This window comes from Pleurodeles waltl, chromosome 10 (assembly GCF_031143425.1).
Source record: "Pleurodeles waltl isolate 20211129_DDA chromosome 10, aPleWal1.hap1.20221129, whole genome shotgun sequence".
Taxonomy (NCBI): domain Eukaryota; kingdom Metazoa; phylum Chordata; class Amphibia; order Caudata; family Salamandridae; genus Pleurodeles; species Pleurodeles waltl.
The window spans coordinates 895289690-895313094 of record NC_090449.1 but is presented as its reverse complement, the minus strand read 5'-3'; the positions used below and the strand labels follow the sequence as shown (position 1 = coordinate 895313094).

The 23405-nt window shown below is 47.8% G+C and overlaps 1 protein-coding gene across 2 annotated transcripts in view; it reads left to right on the top strand.

Annotated features, from left to right (window-relative positions):
- Nucleotides 1–23405, top strand: part of PEX1 (peroxisomal biogenesis factor 1) — a 729162-nt gene that overhangs the window by 120537 nt on the left and 585220 nt on the right. For both annotated transcript variants that reach the window (XM_069211642.1, XM_069211643.1), the window contains exon 3: nt 9381–9464. In XM_069211642.1, coding sequence (XP_069067743.1) covers nt 9381–9464 — 84 coding nt within the window. The remainder of the gene's footprint in view (nt 1–9380; nt 9465–23405) is intronic.

Genomic DNA, 23405 nt, shown 5'->3' with positions numbered 1-23405 from the left:
GAGGAAGATAGATTCCTGCAACCTAAACAAGAAGGACTGCTGAACTGAAGCCCTGCAGTGAAGACTGAGACGACAACTGATTTGGCCCCAGCCCCACTGGCCTGTCTCCCTGCTTCGACGAAAACTGCAACAGCGATGCATCCAACAGGGACCAGCGACCTCTGAAGCCTCAGAGGACTGCCTTGCATCTAAAGGACCAAGAAGCTCCAGAGAACAGTGGCCCTGTTCAAGAAACTGCAACTTTCTGCAACAAAGAAGCACTACGTTTCCCACTGGAAGCGTGAGACTTTCTACTCTGCACCCAACGCCCTCGGCTCAACCTGCGGAAAACTAACAATACAGGGAGGACTCCCCGGTGACTGCGAGCCTGTGAGTAGCCAGAGTTGACCCCCCTGAGCTCCCACAGCGACGCCAGAGGCTCCCCCTGACCGCAACTGCCCGTAACAAGGAACCAGACGCCTGGAACCAGCACTGCACCCGCAGCCCCAGGACCTGAAGGAACCGAACTCCAGTGCAGGAGCGACCCCCAGTCGACCCTCTGCCTAGCCCAGGTGGTGGCTACCCCGAGGAGCCCCCCCTGTGCCTGCCTGCCTGCATCGTTGAAGAGACCCCCGGGTCTCCCCATTGATTCCTATCTGAAACCAGACGCCTGTTTGCACTCTGCACCCGGCCGCCCCTGTGCCACTGAGGGTGTACTTTTTGTGCCTGCTTGTGTCCCCCCCCCCCGGTGCCCTACAAAACCCCCCTAGTCCGCCCTCCGAAGACGCGGGTACTTACCTGCTGGCAGACTGGAACCGGGGCACCCCTATTCTCATTGAAGCCTTTGTGTTTTGGGCACCACTTTGACCTCTGCACCTGACCGGCCCTGAGCTGCTGGTGTGGTAACTTTGGGGTTGCCTTGAACGCCCAACGGTGGGCTACCTTGGACCCAACTTTGAACCCTGTAAGTGTTCTACTTACCTGTGAACTTAACAATTACTTACCTCCCCAGGAACTGTTGATTTTTGCACTGTGTCCACTTTTATAATAGCTTGTTGCCATTTTTGTCAATACTGTACATGCTATTGTGATTATTCAAAGTTCCTAGAATACCTGAGTGAAATACCTTTCATTTGAAGTATTACTTGTAAATCTTGACCCTGTGGTTCTTAAAATAAAATAAGAAAATATATTTTTCTATATAAAAACCTATTGGCCTGGAGTAAGTCTTTGAGTGTGTGTTCCTCATTTATTGCCTGTATGTGTACAAGAAATGCTTAACACTACCCTCTGATAAGCCTACTGATCGACCACGCTACCACAAAAAACAGCATTAGAATTATCTCCTTTTGCCACTATCTTACCTCTAAGGGGAACCCTCGGACTCTGTGCACACTATTTCTTACTTTGAAATAGTACGTATAGAGCCAACTTCCTAGAGGGATGCGGATGATACTGCAGTGTTTCTATTTACAGGCGGTCTGTCCACGCGGCAGACGTCTGTTGCACTCCCCATACGGAAAAGAGCAAATTTGCAACTGACGCAGGCACGTAGACAAAAGTGACGATGTCAACACACTGCAGGGTTTGTGTGTGCTTTTTAGAGATTGCCCTATCTCACCCTTTCACTAGCGTGACTTTGTCAGGTTGTAGACAGGTAACTGTATTTGTACACGTTACTTACAACAGTGACGAACACAGACAACAAAAGCACAAGATAAATAAGGTACAGAAGAAGAAGAAATAACACTCTTTTGAAATATGTAAAGCAAAAACAACTTGTGCATGACAACAACCAACTAGAAAAAAAGTCTGCACTGTAGTTTGGAAACTTCCACAGATATAAAGAACCTTCCCTTTCATACGGATATCCACTGCATATTTAAAATATTTAACCGCATACAGAAATTGTCATTTCTTAAACGTCAGTGAGAGTGCAAAGATGGGCACAAATGCTTTTCACGTCAGTTTTAAAACTAACAGAGGCTACGAGTTACAGGCCCGTAACGCTTACTCGCTCTAAGTTAGCGCTTTGTTTTATTACCATCTTGAAGACAGAAGCTGCTGTAAATCACACAGCTCAACATGGTGAGAGTGGTGCTAGATTTCTGATTGCAGGTGGCGGGCCTCAGTTATTTTCAGGCTGGGGGACAGGACTTGTTTTCCCTCAACGGAGTAAGACACGAGGAAAGAAAGCCAAAGTCACGCATAGATAGGAGGAGGGTGGAAAAAACGATCTGAAAACAGGGATTTGAAAGGTCGCACTCTGTCTTCAAATATATAGAAAAAATACTCAGTGACACTTATGACTAACTTCATATTTGCCCAAGTGGTGAAATCATGAAACGTTCTGCTGCTTTGTTTTCAGGCGTGCTCACAAAACCGCCCTAGGCCAACCCCCTACAAAATGCTACATGGCACATATCACTTGCGGCTGGAATATCATTTATCAGAGAGCTGCTTCGTAGACAGTGTGCTTTTTCATGTGTGAGTGCTATTGGCAGTACATTTGTTTTCTTTGGTGGGACTGGTGGGACAACAAAAAGGAAGCTAGGCCATGTTTTTCATGTTTTGGCCTTTGGCTTACACTTCTGCGTTTTTTTTTTTTTTTGCTTCACAATATCAGGCAAGCGTATTTGCATATTTCATTAAAGCAAGGACTGTGGTGACTCTGGCAAAAGCGCTTTATGTCCCAGCTCGAGGGTGTGAAGCACTATATTAACGCTAAAATACAGCGGCGGCAATGCAATAAAATAAACCATCTTTATCTGCACACGCTTCGATTCCACATCCAGCTACACCCTCTAATCTCTAAATAAGCATGGTGTTCTTGTAGAAAATTATCAATTATACAGCAATTTTCATGTCATAAATAAATTTGGGGGAAAAAAACATAATTTGAAAACAAGCTCTCTCTGCATGTAAGAACGTGTGCTATTTAAACATGCCAATGATGGGCGTCTATCTACTGTACTACTCTTCTGTAGCACGTAATAAACAAGCGGGCATCCGTCCTCCCCTTACAGAAGTGATAAACAGGACATAGCGTTATTATACAATACTTTGTGCTGCTCCCAAAGAGAAAAAGGTAGGACAAAGAGGCAGAACTTACCACTAGCAAGCAATAATTTTTGAAGGACTCTGGAACCAACAAATGAAAACGCTGGAGCTCACAGTATATATACTTAAAAGTATACAGCAGGTCGAATGCTATCGCTCGACCTAAAAATGGAACGTGAACACAGGACCCCCACCTAGATAATTGGAATGTGTAGAGGGGAGCAGGGAGTACTAGAAAACCACAAATGTGAAAGTAACACAATACACCCCCCCCCAGCGACCAGGAAAGCAAGAGTAAATCACTGTAATTTCCCCAACCCACCCAAAAGGAGGAAAAAAGAAAAGAAGACACCCAGACAAGACTGCAAGAAACCAGCAGTGGCTTCCTGGAGAAGACCTGTGGAGAGAGAGAGGGAACCAAGCCCAAAAGTCACAGTGGAGTCCAGGAGGCGTAGGAGCTACTACCCACCAGTAGTACTTAAAGGGGTTGGTCGATGGTGAGGAAGAACAGGTCAGCACTGCAGCCCTGGAGCTGGAGAAGAGTTCCTGGTGGATGCAGCTGATGTCCCATGCTGGAGAGAAGATTGCAGACAGGTGTTGGTGCAGCAATTCCACCTACAAGCTTTGACAAAGGCAAACTTGCGATTAGTGGAAAAGTGATGCTGCCGGAGACTAGCAAGGCCCAGGAGGACTCAACCCAGGAGGGGGAGTCATATGGGACCCTCAGTACCGCAGAAAGTCCACAGGAGCAATGGCAGCACCCACAGGAATCCCACAGGACGGAACTCAGAAGTTGTAGAAGGAGACCACGCAGCACTACAGAAAGGGATCTCACACCGCAGGAGAACCACGCAGAGGGCTGTGTCTCGCAGAAAGGAGTGCTGGGAACTGGAGCTACACGTCGCCTTAAGATCCCTTGGAGGAGAGGCAAACAAGGCTTTGCAGCTGAAAGAGACCAGGTGCATGGGAGTGCTGTCCTGCTTACGAAGGCAAGGGCTTACCTCCACCAAAGTTGGACAGCTGGCAGAGAGGACCAAGCAGACTACTCCGGACCACCACCCGTGATGCAGGATTCACGCAGCTCAGGATGACAGGAGATCCACGCAGCCGGTCCTCGTTGCAATAGGTGCCTGCAGATACAGGTAGTGACTTCTTCACTCCAAGGGAGATTACTTCTTCTTGTGCAGGCTGAAGAGTTGTTGTCTTCTGAGGATGCACGGCTGGGGAAATGTTGTAAAGCTGGCAGAAGTCGGGGAAACAAAGTTGCAGAAGAGTCTTCTTCGTTGATTGCAGCATTGTTGGTTCCTGGAGGGTCCATTCGCAGTTACAGTGGCCAGAAGTTGAAGTGGAGGTTGCAGAGGAATCCTGCTGCAGTCTTCCAAGCCGATTCTGAGGACCCACCCAAGTGGGAGACCCTAAATAGCCCTGAAAGGGGGGATTGGTCACATAGCCTTGTAAGCACCTATCAGGAGGGGGCTCGGATGTCACCTGCCTGGCCTGGCCACTCGCATGCTCCCAGAGTTCCCTGCCAACCTTGGAAGCAAGATGGCAGAACCCAGGCACCCTCTGGAGGAGTTATGTGAACCTCCCTTGGGGTGGTGATGGACAGGGGAGTGGTCACTCCCCTTTCAATTGTCCAGTTTCGCACCAGAGAAGAGACTGGGGGGTTTCCTGAACCAGTGTGGAATGGTTTATGCGCAGAGGGCACCAAGTGTGCCCTTCAAAGCATACCAGTGGCTTGGGGAGGCTACCCCTTCTAAGCCAGTCATGCCGATTTCCAAAGGGAGAGGGTGTTACCTCCCTCCTCCAAGGAAATACTTTATTCTGCCTTCCTGGGCTTGATCAGATCAAGCAGCAGGAGGGCAGGCACCTGTCTGAGGGGTGGCAGCAGCTTTGGCTGCCCGTAAACCCTGTAAGACTGGTGGTAGCAATGCTGGGGATCCCCACAGTGTGTGCAATCATACTTGCAATAGTATTGAGTTATGATTCTAACATTGTTGACACCAAACATGCCTAGGTCCATTTTGTAGGTGGACATAGGTATTGACCTATGTTCAGTACACGCATAAAATGGCATTCCTACACTCACAAAGTCCAGGAAAATGGAGCTGGAGTTCATGGAGGCAACTCTGCTAGTGCAGGGGTGCCCCCACACGCAGGTACTTGCACCCTGCCCTCTGAGCTAGGAGAGTCTGCCATATGGGTGACTTATAGTGACCTGGTAGTTAAAGGGTGCATGCATCCTTTCACGCAGGCTGCAATGGCAGGCCTGCAGAGCACTTTTCATGGGCTCCCTATGGGTGGCATAATACATGTTACAGCCCATCGGGATCTCCTGGTACCTCAATTCCCTGGAAAAGGTTTCAGCAACCAAGATTACAAGGAGAGAGCATGATCACTGGGGTCCTGGTTAGCAGGATCCCAGTGAACACAGTCGAACACACGGTCAAACAGGCAAAAAGTTGGAGTAACCATGCCAGAAAGAGGCTACCTACCTACTAGATATATACACGCAACACCCCCACCCCCACCGGCAGTTGCCACTAGGTAGTAATAACTAGGACAATTTTTTCCGTAGAAAATGCGTTTTTTGACTTGCCTATATCATTGGGAACGTTTGACAAATCCTTACAAAATGTTTCCCAAAAGTTCCCCAGTGATTCTTGTTGCGAAAGTTTCGGGGTGATCGTCAGTCGGGGCACCAAGAAAAAGGGAGGAGGTCAAAAAAGTTGAGTTTCCCATGTTAATTCTCATAGGATCTTTAGACACGACTACAGCCCGAACCACTGGATGGAATTGCACCAAATGTGTCCAAAAGCTAGCTTTCGATATGCGGATTGTGCTTTCACTTATTTGGTGCAAATCCATTCAGTAGTTTTTGAAATATTAAAGGGAAAGCAAATGTGTGTATCTCTGGCCGCAATGACTTTGCGAAGATTAAGAGCTTGTGCACAGCAAATGCACAGCTCTGATTGGCTGCCAACACTTTAATAGAGGAAGTGTTGGCAGCCATCTTGGGACTTAGCCGAGTCCAACTAAAAAAATGTGAAAATAAAAGGAAAAGGGGACTGGGAAGGGGCACCGTGACCGGTTAGCTCTGGTGGTTGGGACCTCCCTCACCAAACCCCCCCCCGGGTCTAAAAAGCATTTTTTTAAAAATATTTGCCTGGTCCAAGGAGCATTTACATTTTTAATATAGGGGAGTGGAGCCCCCAGTCCCCCACCAGCCCGAGAGACTGCAAACTCCCTGGGGCTTTTAAAAAATGAAAAGTGGCGGGTGGCCGGCTCCTGCTTTGTCCCCGGGACATAGCTGTTTGCTATGGCTTGGCTGCAGCTTTGACAGCTGCTGCCAGGCCATAGCAAACACTGCTCACTGCAAAGGAGAGCTGTCAAACAACTCTCCCCCGCTGCGAACAGAGGTTTTCTCTGCCTCCCTGCCGGCGAAGATGCAGGAAAGGAGAAACTGCTTTCACAGAGCAGCTCCCTCTCTGTGACAGCAATGCTGGCTCCTGCAGGAGGCGGGGAGCCAGCTGGTACTGTGGGGGGCCTTCAGGCTCCTCTCACTGTCCTCAGTATTGTGAATGGTTTGCCTGAGGGGTACTCAGGTCACATGGTCGGGCCCTGGGAGATGAGGTCCCCTGGGCTGAGATCGGCCCTGCGGAGGGGAGCCAAGCGGTAACCCTCCCGCCCCCTAACAAAAATAATTAGACTGCGCCCTGGTGGATGGGGTCCTCCAAGGCCGAGATTGAAGGGGTACATTTAAAACGTGAGCCTAACTATAATGTTCCTGTAACCTTTTGGTTTTTGAAGTGAATTTCTATGTTTTAAAAAAAATCTATTTCCTAACTATAACGTGGATATAACCTTAGGTATAAATATATATATATATATAGAGAGAGAGAGAGAGGAAAAAAAAAAAAAAAAAAAAAGTACATCCACTTGAGGTTCTTTGTGACAAGTTATGTGAAGATTAGTCAAGATGGGGCAAAAAAAAGAAGATGCAAAAAAGTTCCATAACCCATTTGTATTCCCATAGGATTATTTGTAGACATTAATCAGATTTGTCATGAAGGTCGAGTGTTACTCAAACTGCCTTTGCTTGGTCTGATCGAAATCCATTCAATAGTGTTATTTTTTTTTTAACAGTTAGCATTTAAATATGTGGTCAGGTTGGACACGATGTGGTTACATTTTTAGCAATATCAAGACTGTTAATTTGGGGATCCTTTGTAGATTTACAAATAAACAAAATATAGGCACTCTTTGGAGAAGGGAACTTTTGTGTCACCCATTGGGGATTCGCAGTTCCATCGCTTTCTGATTGGCTGGCTGGCCCCAAAAAATGTCTGTTGTGGCCACCAGTATCCAGTAAGTAGTGCATTGGTAAAAATAAAAAGCAAAAGGACTTAAGGGGACAGGGTCAACTTACATTGATACCCACGTTTATACGACTGTGTCCAAAGGGGCATTCTCTGTCAATATAATTATTATCCAAAAAAAGATTTTTTTATTTCCTTGGGATTCGCAGATCCTATGTTACATTCACAAATCCTGAACTCTCCTGGGATGTATAAGTCACAAATGCAGCGTACGATTCCCAAATGCTGTTAAATTAAAAAGAACAAATGAAAACATATTTAGGGCCAGATGTAGCAAGGGTTTTGTGACTCGCAAACGGCGAAAAATGCCATTTGTGAGGCGCAAAAGCCTCTCCGAGATGCAGAAACGCCTTTTGCGAGTCAGATCCGACTTGCAAAATGCGTTTCCGACTCGCAAATAGGAAGGGGTGTTCCCTTCCTATTTGCGACTCGCAACGCTATGCAATTTCTTGCGGTCGCAAATGAAATCGCAGTTACCATCCACTTGAAGTGGATGGTAACTCATTCGCAAACGGGAAGGGGTCCCCATGGGACCCCTTCCCCTTTGTGAATGATCACAAAAACAATTTTTCAGAGCAGGTAGTGGTCCTATGGACCACTGCCTGCTCTGAAAAATACAGAAACAAAAGGTTTTGGTTTTTTTTTCTAAGTGCAGCTCGTTTTCCTTAAGGAAAACGGGCTGCAGATAAAAAAAAACTGCTTTATTAAAAAGCAGTCACGGACATGGTGGTCTGCTGTCTCCAGCAGGCCACCATCCCCATGAGTGCCCATACTAATATTAATGAGGTGGGTCTTTGCGACCCCATTGCGAGTCGCAGAAGGTGTCTGAGACGCCTTTCTGCATGGCAAATTGGGACTTGCAATTTGCAAGTCGCACGGACTCGCAAATTGCAAGTCGCAATTTCCCTTTTTCCTACATCTGGCCCTTAGTGCGCTACTGCTCTGCTGGTGTTTGTCAACCAGAGAAGACTGAAGACAGGCCTTGGCCAAAGACCAGCCCATTGTGCCCAACCCGTGTTGTGCGGGCACAGAGGACGTTGACCACCTGCATATTGGCTGCAGATCTCCGCTGCACCTCAATAGTATTGTGTTCTGATCTCACAAGAGTAATTCTGATAAATAACATCAAAAGCAAATTGTATTTAAACAGCAACTTGTAATTAAATAAATTAATGATACTAAATTCAAAGTTGCCTCAGTGAAAGTGGCAAGTTTATGTAATTTCGCTTGTAGGAGGTTTGCATTTGTAATTGCTTCTGTTTCATTAAGGGTGAGGTCTTAAACATTGCATTAGTTTTGCCAAGTTGTGGTTTGTATAGGTATAGTGTGAATTAGATTGTACAGCTAGCCATACTTAGCAAATTTCAGCAGTTTTCTGGAATACCTCCTAAATGTTACCGCACTTTTACTGTGTTTTTAGTGTGTGTCTGTGTAGTACAATATTTTATTATCACACAACTCTGGCTGGGCTTGCATATCTTTAATGCAGCTCTAATGATTGTGCTGTAACTCGACGAGCCACACACAACCTATTTTGAGCTGGGCATTGACTGCTCGTCCACCTTTAACCAGAGAGTTAAAAGAGGTTTCTGAAGCGCCCTTTTCACCGTAGATCAGGTTTGTAGATCACTGGCTGTTAGGACTCCTCCGCATTCTGAACTTTACGTTGCTTGACAGCCCCTGCATCTGTGTATCCCAAAAACTGATCCTAACTTTCGATCCTAACTTTCGTAGCCCAGTTAAGGACCAACGCTTAGAAGAAAAGAATCCAATGAATTGGTCAACCCACCTCTTCTCTACAAAGAATCCGCACTGATTTATGTTTGTTTTCGTACTTGCTTGCACATACATGTAAAAGCTAACCTAATAATAAATATATGTGTTTTGGTTAAAATTCTGTTGTATGTGAAGTGTTTAAATGTATGTGTTTAAAGCATAGTGTTTACAATTGTGTTTTACCAGGTATTTATTAAGCCTTGCTTCCAAGTATTATCCTGTAAGCAGGTCACAGTGGAACCCCTCTCGGTCGACGATTGGGAAATACTGGTAAAGCTAACTTTTATTTCATTCACAATTTATATAAAAGTTCCAAATTTAGAAGAAGAGTGACCTTGTATGATTCTTGTGTGCAAATGTAATGCATGCCACAAATGGGGGGAGTGTCCAGGTTCCACAAGCATGACTGTCTTCTTATTTATGAGACCCCTTTTAAAGCACTATGAACCCTGCAGCACATTGTATGTATTAATTTATTAGTATTGTTTTTAGATTTTAATTAGTATTGGTTTTGTATGTTCTGCTACCTGTTGTTGACAATGTCCATGTAGACTTTATTTTTGAAATTCTGTGAAGCCACACTAGAAAAACAAGCAAATTATTTATTTACATTTCGAGCATGGTGTGTTGTTTTGATCTAGAGCGAAGATATGTGTTTACAAGGAAACAAAATAATTAACACCCTATTGCACTCCTATGGTAACTTTTGTGCCATAGCACCGTTGCCTTGACCTTTGTCAAGTATTCTGAACTAAGCTTTTATAGCAGGTTATTCTCCACTTTCACCTACATAATACTGATACAAGTAACATGTATTGTAGCAATTTTACTGACTTTGTTTAATGATGCACTAATGGTACTTATTGGTACAATACTTTGCTCATTTAAGTTCACAATGGTGCACTGGAGGGGACATGCGGCTGAGCCCACATGCTGCACTGGTACTCGTTTGCTTGTCATCCCTCCCCCCTTCAGTACGCGCTGCTTGAGGTTTAGGCCCTTTGGCTGAATGTGCTGCATGAGTGTAGAGGCTGCTGTTTCCCTGGCCTCTATGGTGTTTTCCCTGAAGGACCGGAGTTGGTGGTACTGAAGACACCGTGTTGAAGCTAAGGTGCAGCAAACGGGGAAAAGTGAGCCCTGGATGCAATGGATGGGAGTACCTGCGGCCTAAAAAGGGGCTTTATCGATTGTCTGAGGTGGCTTGATATAGCCTTTTACAGAGGAGGATACCAGTTTGACTGGCCATCAAAGGGTAAGGTTTGGGGGAGGAGCATGTGGATTATAAAAAAAAATAAAAAAAAGAGGCAGAGAGGAGAAAGTAGACTGACTGCGCGATAAACATGAGCTGGCCTCTGACATCCCGAGGTGGCCAGCTGCAACATGTGTGGTGGAGGGCTTGATCCAACTGGGTTGGGAAGCCCTGCAAGCCATTATGAGAAAGCATCACCCGAGAGTAACAGCTACTGGCTCAAACATTTCTCTGCTACAGAAAGGCAATCACAGGGCAACCCAAGAGCGCCTTACTTCGCCCGGAGGTATATCGGGCAGAACGACAAGGGTAGTATGACAGAGGAATGCTATCCCCCAGTCAGGAGTCTAATTTGGATCAGCCAGGGAAAGTAGAAGTCCCATCAGTGGATATTGCTCCAGCCACTCTAGAGGACAGTCTTTTTCAATCATTGCAGCCAATATCAGAATGCACTGACGCTCATGAAGAGGCATTGCCAAAAATGCAACAGCAGAGCTGGGACAGCAATAATTTTGAAAGAATATTTGTTTGGTCTATCATTGGCTCACCAATGCAGGTCAAAGAATACTCTGTTTCATTTCGAGCCATTGAACCCAAAGTTTCAATAGTAACGCTGATCAGATGTGCATTATTATAGAGATAATTGACTACGATTCAGAGGCTCCAGTCCCTAAGCGGGTAGAGATACCACAGAAAGACTGTCTGTTTGGAACAAAGTTCTTCAGAGGTTGAGAGCCCCAAGGTGTTTCCTTCTACAGATGAAATTGTGGTCAGTAATGAAGGAGGTGCAGATTTCTCTTCCGTTTTACAGATGGAGGCAGAACGAGTTCTGTTTGACACAAAGCTATTGGAAATTTGTAAGCTAAGGCAACAGGCACATGAAATTGAAAAGCTACAACAGATATTGACAAAGGTAGACCAGAACTTTGACCAAGGTACAAGAAGGCTGAAAGAAGCAGAACAAAGAATATCTGCCCTAGAAGATAAGGTAGGTTCCTTTCATAAGGATCTTCTGGCTAAGCAGAAAAATGTTCGATATCTAGAGAACAAAGTGGAAGAAATGGAAAATCAACTGAGGACGGTTCAATCTTCACTTCTTTGGGATCCCGGAAGGGAGTGAATCACGAGGGTCAATATAGACTGTCACAGTTGAGACACTTTCATCAGGTAGCATATTTTAATAGATTTAACATCAGATCTGACAATCATATGGGCACGCAGAGTTCCAGCACTTGTGCCAGTAAATGTGAAATATTCTCAGGCGATTGTGGTTCATTTTTCAAACTATTGGATTAATGAGCACATTCTATCAACAGCAATCCACAAAAAGTAATTTCAGCTTCCGGACAATTCTCATATGAGGGTATTTTCGTATTTGTTAATAACGGCGACTAAACACGGCAAAACCTTTTTAAGGATTTGCCAAAGAGTTCAAGCTTTTGGGAGTACAAGCTTCATTATGCCAACAATCCAAGTTGAAAGTACTCATCAGTCAGCCATTCCAGGTCTTTTTATGTGGTTGCAGAAATGCAAGCTTTACTTGTGGAAATGTCAGAGTCCTGAAGCATTCATAAGGATTGTTCCTAAGGGGTGTGAGAATGTAGGAAACACTCTACATAAGGCTTCATAAAGCAAAGAGTTTAGTCTCAATCTGTGTGGTAAAATGAGAGGGGTCTACAATGAATGCTAGTTGCAGTGGCAGGGCACCACTAGAGGGATGGGAATCTTGGGGGAGGGGCGGGGTAATCCTTGGATCCAAGAAAAGGGTGGGACATGGTTGCGGGGTGATCGTGGGTAGGGGGAGCAGATGAAAAGAGCAGGGCAAAAATGAGATTGAATTACTTGAGGCTGAAACCTAGTTGTCGAGCAATATTGAAGCTGTTAATTATGGAATTCAGGAAGATACGTTGGCAGATAAAAACAACATAAGGCAGGATGTTATAGTTGTCACATGTAATGTAAATGGTTTGGGGAATAGGTACAAGAGTGGTGCATTACTGAAATGGCTCTCCTCACTTGGTTCTGATATAATCCATTTACTGAAAACACAATTTAATAGCTGCACCCCAAAAATGCGCTCACCAAGCCTATTTTGCCGCAGCAGGGGTGGCGATGAGGGGTGTGGCTATCCTATTTGCTAATTCGCTACAGTGGCAGATTAAAGAGATAGAATGCAGTGCTAATGGTAGGTAGATTTGGGTGAATGTGCTAATGAATTACATGATTGTCAATTTTGTAAACTATTATGGTCCAGTGATGGATGAGATTAAACCTTTGGAACAAATCTATGGTTTAGCCATGAAAGCCGATGGGTTATTAATCCTGGGCAGTGATTGCACTTAGAGGAAGGATCCTCAAATAAGGCACAAAAACAATTGAAACCTAAAACAGCTAAGTTGTTGACAATTATGAAACAGGATTTTAGGCTAATAGATCCTTGGCTGGCCAAGTACCCGGAAGTTGCACAATACATACATTATTTGCATAGGTTTTCTTCTGCCTCTAGATAAGATTTTTTCTGGTGTCAGATACAAGGCAATGGAGGGCAGTGGAAATTCTTGCTAACTCTTTCTCCGATTATTCAGTAGTTTTGCTTCAAATTGAGGCCAACCCCAAGAACAAGGGCAGAATGGTATTTCAATAGATCCTTGCTTTCGGATCAAAAATGGGTAGAGCAGATGAGAGATTTTCTAAAAGAATTCTTTGAAATAAACTATAATACAGCCTCTGACTTCATGGTTTGGGAAGCTTTCAAAACTGCGTTTAGAGGGCAAGTTATAGCCTATAAAATGAGATGTGATAAGCTCAGGCACATAAGATCCAGACGTTTCAAATAGCAGTCAATGAAACCTTAAATACATTTTGGGCAATTAGGGATAAATCCATAGTCTCAGCAGAATATCAAGTGATACAAGAATGGCTAGATAAGACAAAACAAGACCTGAAGGATTTTTTTTTTTAGTAGAAGAAATTGTGAGGGACAAAGCTTTCCAGCAAAAACTATACAAGACCATCAACAAATAGGGAAGTTCCTGGCTTGGTCAACTAAAGTGAAGAAGAACAGTCGGGTAATAGGCTAGAAAATCGAGACTGTGGGGTAGAGGGGTTTGAAACTGGAAGAAGAAGCAATTGCAGAGGCCTTTTTGTGGCATTACTGGCATATATATGAGGATATGGAGGAGGTCCACCAGGAAATGTTAGAGCAATATTTAGAGACACTGCAGTTGCCACAAGTACTGAACTCTCAAAAGAAAGGCTTTGTTCGAAAAAATAGATAAGTCTGAGTTAGTCAAACTCTTGAAAAAATGGCTAATGCAAAAGCGACAGAGCGATTGTATACCGATGGAAGGATAAAAAATGTGTTTAAAAGAGCTGCTTCCTTTTCTAATATTATTGTTCAGTCAAATCATAGAGGGGATGGAAGGTACCAAACTCGTTTAAAGCACCAATTATAACTAGCTTTCTTAAAAAAGATAAAAATGCAATAGATGCGTATCGCTCAGTTAGTCTCCAAAATGCAGACAACAAGTTGTTTATGAAAATCAAGGCGGGGCGGGTTGCCCTTGTCACTCGGACAGTGACACACAGAGATCTGAGGTGGATTTGTACCCAAAAGACTTATGGCAAGGGGTGGAGTCAAGATGGCGGGCTGATAGAACGCATGGTTTGGTCCCTCCGTGCCCGCCACCCATTTCAAGGCAGTCCTAGGGAGAATATGGCGATGCAGACCACTGAGAACCCCTCCTGGTGCACGACAAAGTGGTGGTTCTGGTGTGTGCCCCCCAGTATAAAGTGGACGCCTCTGGCCGCCATTGCTCGCCTGACATTGTGTGGGATGGGCGCTGCCCGCACGGTGGTAGCCGTGCAGGCCCGATTCTTTGACGGGTCGGCCTGGGGAGAGGTGAAGGCGGCCTGACCACACCTGTGGCCGCGGCGGTGGAGCAAGGGACATTGGACTCTGGGGCGAAGCCTGATTGCCTCCTGGGGCAAAGCACACAGCTGGGCCCAGCTCGGAGGCCTGGCCTGACGCCGGACCGTGGCAGCTCTCAACCTCTGGCTGCGGGGGAGGCCTAATACACACCAGGACATTAGTGGGCCTGAGGGGTGATGGCAGGGCCCAGGTCGAAGGTGGGGTCGACACCATAGTCTGCAGAGCCCTTCCCCCCCCCCCGCAGCAGATGAAAAAGGAGAGCATCCCTGCCCCCCCCCCCCACCCCCCCCAAGATGCTGCCATGGGGGGGGGGGGGGGAAGAGAGGTGAGAAGAACACAATGGCCTAAAGCTGGGTGACTGTAAGTGAGTGGGGTCCCACTGTGGGTCTCTCCTTTGGCCATGATTGGCCAAAGGAGAGACCCACAGTGGGACCCCACTCACTTACAGTCACCCAGCTTATGACTTATGTCCTATTTTTGGGGTCCAGAACATTGCTCTCAGGACGCCATCTCACTTCGGTGGCGCACACAGGACCCTATCTGGGATGCAGGCCCCTACCTGAAAACAGCAGGCCTGACGAGCCATATCGGTCAGCGATCCACCTTATGGGACCCCCCCACTACTCAGTGCCGGTTAGGACAATAGGAGGGGGCAGAGGGAGACAGCACGAGAGCCTGTGAGAAACCCCCCAACACAGAGCACGAACTCCACCTGGGTCCTCACTGCTGGGATGCATAGCAATGGTGTCTGGAGATGGCCTAGCACTCAGATCAGCATGACTGCAGCTCGTGCTAAGAAGGAACTCACCCTGAGGGTGATGCTCTCCAAACCTATACCCACAGAGACCAAACCAGGGCAGGAACAGTCCTCTCCTCTCAAGCACAATCGCACCCCAGAGGGCAACGGACGAGAGGCACAGGTAATGCACTCATTTCTGGAGGCCCTTTTCTTGTCTCTTAAGGAGGACCTGCAGGTGGTGAAACAAGATCTCTCCCAGGATCTAAGAGAGGTCCGATGCGAAGTATCGGTGCTGGGTAAAAGGGTTTACTTCATGAGGGATAGAGAGACGCTGCGAGATGGGGACATAGAGCTGCTCCATCAAGAGATCATCCACCTAAGAGCAACAGATTGACCTCCAGGCGCATGTGAAGGATTTTGAAAACAGCTCTCGCAGGAACAATATCCAGATCAGGGAGACTCGACTGGCCCGGGGGAATTGGACATACGTGCCTATGTCACAGCCATGTTCCTACAGCTGCTGGAGACCCCACCTGAGGAAGGCATCAAGCTCGACAGGGTTTAAAGAGAGGGTCCCCCCGCAAAGACAATGCCCCACCGGTGGACATCCAACTTTAAGAACAGGTCTTAAGCAAAGCTAGGGATGCACATCCAGTGAAGTTAGGGGCCACACACTGTTTTTTTTTTTTTTTTCCCAGGACTTCTCCTTGATCACCTTGCAAAAACGTAAAGATTTCCGACCGGTCACTAAATTCCTCAGAGAAAAAGGAATAGCATACTCGTGGGGCCACCCCTTTCGGCTTATCTTTCGGTTGGATGGAACTGTTCACCAGCATCTCTCATTTGGAGGCAGCTTGCAAGGCCCTGCAAACGGAGGACCCTCACAAGCTGACTCGCTCGACAATGAAGTAGGACCCTGAGATGCCAGCGTAGATGGCGTGGCTGGAGGACATCGCCGGGCGCACTCTGACCGGATCCAGAGACTATGGCTAATGAGAGGAGGGTGGTGCTAGAATCCATTCGGGGGAGTGGAGGGGGTGAGGATCCATGGACCAGAACATTCTTCTGGCTATTTGAGGGCCAGAAACAGAAAAAATATGGGTGGGGGGGACAGAGGAGCCTATGGAAGGAGACGGTGGACTCAGGTGGGATTAGACCTTAATTTGTAGGATTGTCCCCAGAGACCATTTTCAGTTCACCCAGAGCTGTTGACTTATGTTTATATTGTTCTTTCAGGGTTGGAATTTTTTCGTTTTGGGGTTGGGGGGCACATTCACAGTGGCAGGCAAACAGCCAGCAACCTAAGAAGGGCACAATCATAGCATTGTCGGTGGGATTCCTATCACTCTCCTGGGGCTACACTACTATATTGGAAGGATCTTACTCTACCCATCTCCACGATAAGTTAACTATATAGACCCTTAAAGTTAAAGGTCTTAACAATCCGGTCCAATATAGGGTGGTTCTTTCCCAGAGCATTTGAAAGCTAACATGCCTTTTACAGGAGGCACATCTCTCAGCTGGGAACTGCTATAGATTACGATCCAGAGCCTTCCCTCCTCAGTATTTCTCTTCAGCCGATAAAAAGAATTCCATGGTAGCCATATTAGTTTCCCGCTCCTTCCGGGGTAAGGTGGAAGATAGGGTTCTGGATGTCAATGGGAGGTTTCTGGCTTACAGGTTACACATTGCTTACTACACTGTTGTGGTGGGGTCCATTTATGCACCAATTGAGGGTCAGGAATGATTTATCCAACAAACTCCTGTCGGAGGTGACCACCATCCCAGACAAATTGCTTTTATTGGGAGGAGTCCTGAACCTAGTCTTCCATAATGAATGGACAAATGGGCACCACGCACAGGGGATTGGGAACGTTATCAGCCAGAGGGGTCCAGTGAGTGGGGGAGCTGGGACTCCAATATCTGTGGCGAGAGACCTACCCGCAGTCTAGGTATTACACTTTCTACTCACATGCCCATAAAACGTTCGCTAGACTAGACTATTCTTTTTAGGAACTACAGGTATACAATCCTTATTGTCAGCTATCGAGAGACAGCCATGCTGCTTGTCGGACCACTCTGCAGTGTTCTTAAACCTGGGATTCCCTCCTCTCCAAAGAGCGTTTCGACCACAGTGACTGAACGAGGCTCATTAACTGCACCCGGCAGTTGCCTTCCCTTCCGCTCCCCTGGATAGGGAATCCAAGAGGCTGGATCAGCTTGGTACGAAAATGTTCTTCCTCCAGCCTGGCATTGAGGTCTGTAAACACCTCATGCCTATTGGGATGTTTTTTCCCCCGCTTTATGGGATACAGCGGCTCAGGTGCTGCTCCAGGTCCCGGAGGGCGTACGGGACACTCTCACTCAAGCTGTCAAAGATGGAAGATACGCAGCCAAGTTCACAATTTGGTGTGGTTTGGACACGATCAACATGCTGGACAGGGCGATTTCATCGACAGTGGCCCTTCAACGCCATGCCTGGCTTCCTGCTTCTGGCTTTTCGGGGGATGTCAAGACGACGTTTATGGACATGCCCTTCGATGGCGCCTTTTTGGAGCGCTTGGTGGTTCAAGGACTCTAGGGCTACGGCCAGATCCTTGGGCCTCTCTGTGGCAACTCGTCAGCAGTCTGCCCCTCGCCCCTTTCGAGGCTTCGTAAGGGGTGGGGTACCAGGCCACCCTCCAATCAGCCACTGTCCTCCATCTCCGCATCCAATGCGAGGTCGAGGTTGTGGTACCTTATAGACCCAGAGGGTCTAGCCAGAGGTCGGCCACCACCTAGGCCCCCTCCCCCACAGCGCCAAGTCCTCCTAGTGTGGTTCTGCAAGTCCACATGCGTCCAGTTGAAGGGAGGATTCAATTTAATCTCCCTCACTGGCTGTCCATTACATCGAACAAATGGGTTTTGCAGATCATACAGAAGGGCTATTCCCTCCCCTTCCAGTCTTTCCCTCCCTCTATGCCTATAGTAAAAGAACAGCTGATAGAGGATAACTTAATTTTGCTCTGTGAGGAAGCTATGGCTCTCTTGGCTAAGGGAGCTCTAGAAAGGGTCCGATGTCAGAAGTAGGCAGTGGTTGTTATTCTCGCTACTTTCTGATTCCCAAAAAGAACAAGGATCTTCGCCCCATTCTGGATTTGCAGGACGTCAATCTCTTCTTCAAAAAGGATAAATTCAAGATGCTCAGTCTTATTCGGGTCTTGTCTGCCCTAGACCAAGTAGACTGGATGGTAGCGTTGGACTTGCAGGATTTGTATTTTCACATCCCCATCCTGCCGGCCCACAGGTGCTACTTGCGGTTCAAGGTGGGCCTGAGCACTTTCAGTTCACCATGCTCCCCTTCGGTCTCACCAGTGCTCCTCGTGTGTTCACCAAGGTGATGGCAGTGGTAGCAGCTCATCTGCACAGGCTAGAGGTTTCAGTCTTCCTCTACTTCGACTGGCTCTTGAAGGCTTCTATGCCTCAAGCTCTCGCCAGCCACCTTCAGACTACAGTGGACCGCCTGCATTCGCTGGGGTTCACTATAAATGTGCTGAAGTCACACCTGACTCCCTCTCAGAAGCTCCCTTTCATCTGAGCTGTTCTGGACACAGTGCTGTTTCGGGCTTATCCTCCCGAGCAGCGAGTCCAGGAAATTCAGGTTATGATACCGATATTTCAGCCTCTGTCCTGGATTTCAGTGGGACAAACTCTGAGGCTATTGGGACTCATGGCCTCCTGCATCCTGTTAGTCAAACATGCCAGGTGGCGTATGAGGGCTCTGCAGTGGGACTTGAAGTTCCAGTGGGTGCAGTATCGGGGAATCTTAACAACACGGTTCGGATCTTGGAAGGAACCTGCATTCGCTGGGGTTCACTAAAAACGTGCTGAAGTCACACCTGACTCCCTCTCAGAAGCTCCATTTCATCTAAGTATTTCTGGACAGTACTGTTTCGGGCTGAGATCTCAGAGGGAATCGCAAAAGAGCTGCAGTGGTGGTGCGTGAACTGCGATTGGCTCAGAGGCAGACTATTCTCCCTTCCCCAGCCAGATCTCACAGTAGTGACAGATGCTTCACTTCTGGGATGGGTCGGCCATCTGGGAGAGGTGGGAGATCAGAGGTCTCTGGTCTCCGGAGGAATCCGGACTCTGTATCAACTTACTGGACCTCGAGGTGATCCGACTGGCATTGCAAGCATTTCTTCCTGTTGTAAAAGGGAAAGCAGTGCAGGTGTTTGCAGACAACACCACCGCTATGTGGTACTGCAACAAGCAGGGCGGTATGGGGTCGTGGACCCTTTGTCAAGAGTCCCTGCATCTCTGGACATGGCTGGAACAGCAGGGCATAACCCAGGTGGTTCACCTGGCAAGGTTTCCTAATGCCAGCTGATCATGAATGGTATCTCCACCCGGAGGTGGCACAAGGAGTCTTTCAGCATTGGGGGGAGCCTTGGTTAGATCTGTTTGCCTCCGCAGAGAACATGCAATGCCAGCAGTATTGCGCGCTGGAGTTTCCAAGGGAGCAATCGCTCGACAACGCTTTTCGTCACAAGTGGAGTTCAGGCCTCCTATACGCCTTTCCGCTCATACCACTTCTGCCCAGAGTTCTCAAGAAGATCAAGAATGACTGGGCCCAAGTAATCCTAGTGGCTCCGAATTGGGCATGGAGAGTCTGGTATCCCGAGATTCTGAAGATGAGCATTGATCGTCCGATCAGGCTGCCCCTTCAAGAGGATCTTCTGTTGCAGCAGCAGGGAAAGGTTCTCTACCCAAACCTATCAACTCTACGCCTTTATGCGTGGAGATTGAGCGGCGGCAGTTGAAGGCTTTTGACCTTCCTCCCGAAGTCTGTAATGTTATTCTGGCTGCCAGACGTCTATCCACTAAAACGGTATACGCCTACCGTTGGAAACGTTTCGTACATTATTGTACAGAAAGGTCTATCGATCCTCTTTCTGCTTCTCTTTCTGATATCCTTCTCTTTATACTATCCCTTGCCCAGTAGGGTTCTGCCTCTGGTACTCTCAAAGGCTATCTTTCTGCCTTATTGGCATTTTTTTGGCTGCCTGATCAGCCTTCACTTTTCAAATCTCCCATTGTACATAGATTCCTCAAAGGGCTTGTACATATGTTTCCCCCAAGCCCTTTGTTTTGCCCCAATGGGACTTAAATCTGGTCAGCACATTTCTTATGTGTGCTCCCTTTGAGCCCTTACACAACTGTCCCCTCTATCTGCTCACCATCAAGACAGCCTTCTTAGTGGCAATACCAACTGCCAGGAGGGTGAGTGAGATGCAGGCTTTCATCCAAGTCATCATATCTCACCATGTTTTCAGACAAGGTGGTTCTCAGAACTTGTGCTTCTTTCCTCTCCAAGGTGGTGAACCCTTTTCATCTGGGTCAGAACATCACTCTGCCCTCCTTCTTTGCTCCACCACATCCCTCTAAAGAAAAGGGACGATTCCACTGTCTGGACCCAAAAACGGCATGGTCATTCTACCTTGACAGCACAAAAGAGTTCGGGGTGGATGACTAACTCTTCGTGGGGTACGTGGGAGCAAAGAAGGGTTGAGTAGTGCAGAAACAAACCGTTTCGCGCTGGGTCGTTCTCTGCATCTGCTACTCATTGGCCAGGAAGCAGTCTCGTGAGGGCTTGAGGGCTCGTTCTGCCATGAGCAAAGCTGCTAGTACTGAGCTAGCTCAGGGCCTTCCAGTCCTGGATATCCGTCGGGCATCAACGTGGGCATCCTTGTTCACGTTTGCAAAACATTACTGCCTGGACAATCGGGTACGGAGAGACGGACACTTCTCCTGTTCTGTCCTACAGGACTTTTCTGATGGATACAACTACCTGTGGATTTCTCACCTTATGAATTCGTCCTTGCGCCAGCATCCGACGGAAAGTCTTCTTCCCAGCTCTCCATGTCGACGAGGACGTCACAATTGCACGGCTCCACGTGACTCCGTCTGACATCACCATGCCAATAAGAGGTCCTCGCCGGCGTGGTGACGTCAGTTTCCTTTTTTCCGTGCCTTCGACGCTAACAGTTTTTTTTCCTGGCTAGCTTTGGTTGGTGTATCTACAGTAGCTCTTGTGGTTACAATGTTTCCCCTGAAAAAATCTGGGTTTAAGCCATGCAGAGGGTGCCATGGTCGGATGTCAGTCACAGACCCACATGAAGATTGCCTTTGGTGCCTAAGCTCTGAGCATGACGTTGATGAGTGTGCGTTGTGCCAGAGCATGAACTCTAAGGCTTTGAAGGAGAGGGAGGCCAAGCTCTTTTTGGCAAAGGCTAAAAAAAGTCATAGAGGCCATAAGAGATCATCTTCCCACACTTCTTCGAAGAAGCATAAGAAGCGGCGCCATCACGACTCTCGGCGCCGTTCGGCTCGGAGTCATTTGAGGTCAAGATCCCCATCTTGTCGGTGCCATGATAAGTGGGAAGTGGGCCCGACAGTGACTCTGGAGCCCCAGAGTCTGGAGGCTTCTCCGGTGCCGTCCGTCTATGAGGTGGCCCCTCATAGTCCTCGATTCTCTCCGGCTCCACAGGAGCCAGATGGAAAGCAACAGGAGCAAGACCAGCGGTATCCTGCCTTCCTGGCACCTGGAGCAGATCCAGCGGCATTTTTTAATGCCATGTATGTGGTCTTTCAGACAATGGCCCCAGGTGGTGGTGCACCGGCTGGTCCCATGGGGCCATTTCCGTTTGGTTTGGGCTCCCCAGCTCTGTACAAGACGGCATAGTTTATGCCGTTTTGCCCTGCTGAAGGTACCGGATCGACGCCGATGATTTCACCTCGGGGTGCTTTGCCTGTGGCGTAGGCCTTTACCATTGCGCGGCGGCGGTCGCCACCGATGACATATCCTTGCCAGCTGGCTCCGGTGGAGGCGCCGTTGGAGTCCGTGTCAACGCCTGGTCCGAGTGATGGGTCTCAGAGTCTTCCTCTCCAGTGCCTTGTCTGAATTTGAAGGTGGTGTCTTCGGCATCAGCGAATTCAATGTTGACGCGGAAGTTGGAGTCGCGTTTGAGATCATGCAGGAGGGCCTTGCGTCTCCTGGAAGAGGAGGAATACCGGAGACAGCTGGAGGAAGGTGAACTTGTCGAGCCCTTGGGAGAGTATGAGGGCTTGGAGTCGGCAAGTGGGCTGGATACTTCCCCGAAATGGGACTTATCTTTGCCAGGGAAGTTCATAGAAGAGGCAGCAACATTTCACTCTGTGATTAGAAAAGCTGCTGACTTTTTGGAACTGCCTTTGGCTACAGCGGAGATAAAGACCAACTTGTTAACTGAAGTGCTGCATCCCTCTACAACTTCTGCTGACCCTTTGCTGCCTTTCAATGAGGTGTTAACAGAACCCATCTTAAACCTGTGGAGAAAGCCGGTTTCGTCTCCAGCGGTTAATAGAGCTGTGGCTAGGAGGCATAGAGGAGTGCCTGGTGATCCAAGGTTTTTGTCATGCCATCCAACCCCAGAGAGTCTGGTAGTTCAGGCCTCTTGCTCCACAAAGTCTGCTCTTGGGTCCTTTCCTGTGAACCCATCTGACAGGGAATCCAAGCCGATGGAGCAATCTGCGAAAAAGACATTTTCATCTTGCAGCAAGGCTCTCAAGGCTGCGAACGCTACCTTTGCGCTGGGCAGGTATGTCCACACCCTCATGAATTCGGCAAAGGCTATGGTTGTAGATCTGCCTCAGGAGGTTCAAAGACCATTTGGGGCACTCCTTTCTGAGGCACAGGCTGCGGCAAAGCAGGTTATTCAGTCTGGCTTGGACTCCACAGACTCAGTGGCCAGGGCAATGGGAACATCTATTGCTACCAGAAGGCACGCTTGGCTAAGGTCTTCGGGTACCTCGGCTGATGTGCAGACCACAATATTAGACTTGCCCTTTGATGGAGAAAGGCTGTTTGGCGAGAAAGCAGATTCTGCCCTGGAATGTTTTAAGGACAGCCGGGCCACGGCAAAGTCTTTAGGGTTACAAGCCACTTCTGCTACCCCTTTTAGATCCTTTCACAGGTTTAGGGGTTTCGGTCATAGGGCAGCTTTTCAAAGGCCCCAGTCTTCAGTCCAGCAGTTAGCCAATCCTCCATATAGATCCTTTAGAGGGCGGGGAGGGCTAGAGCTCGAGGGACCGTCCAGCAGCACCCTTTGTCAACCTCTTCCTCTGAACGACAACAGCAAGGGAAGCAGTCCTAGTTTTTCCCACTTTATCGACCATACCTCTCCTGTAGGGGGAAGGCTACATCTTTTTCTTCACACGTGGGAGTCGATTACATCGGAATCATGGGTACTGAATGTTGTGAGAAAGGGATAT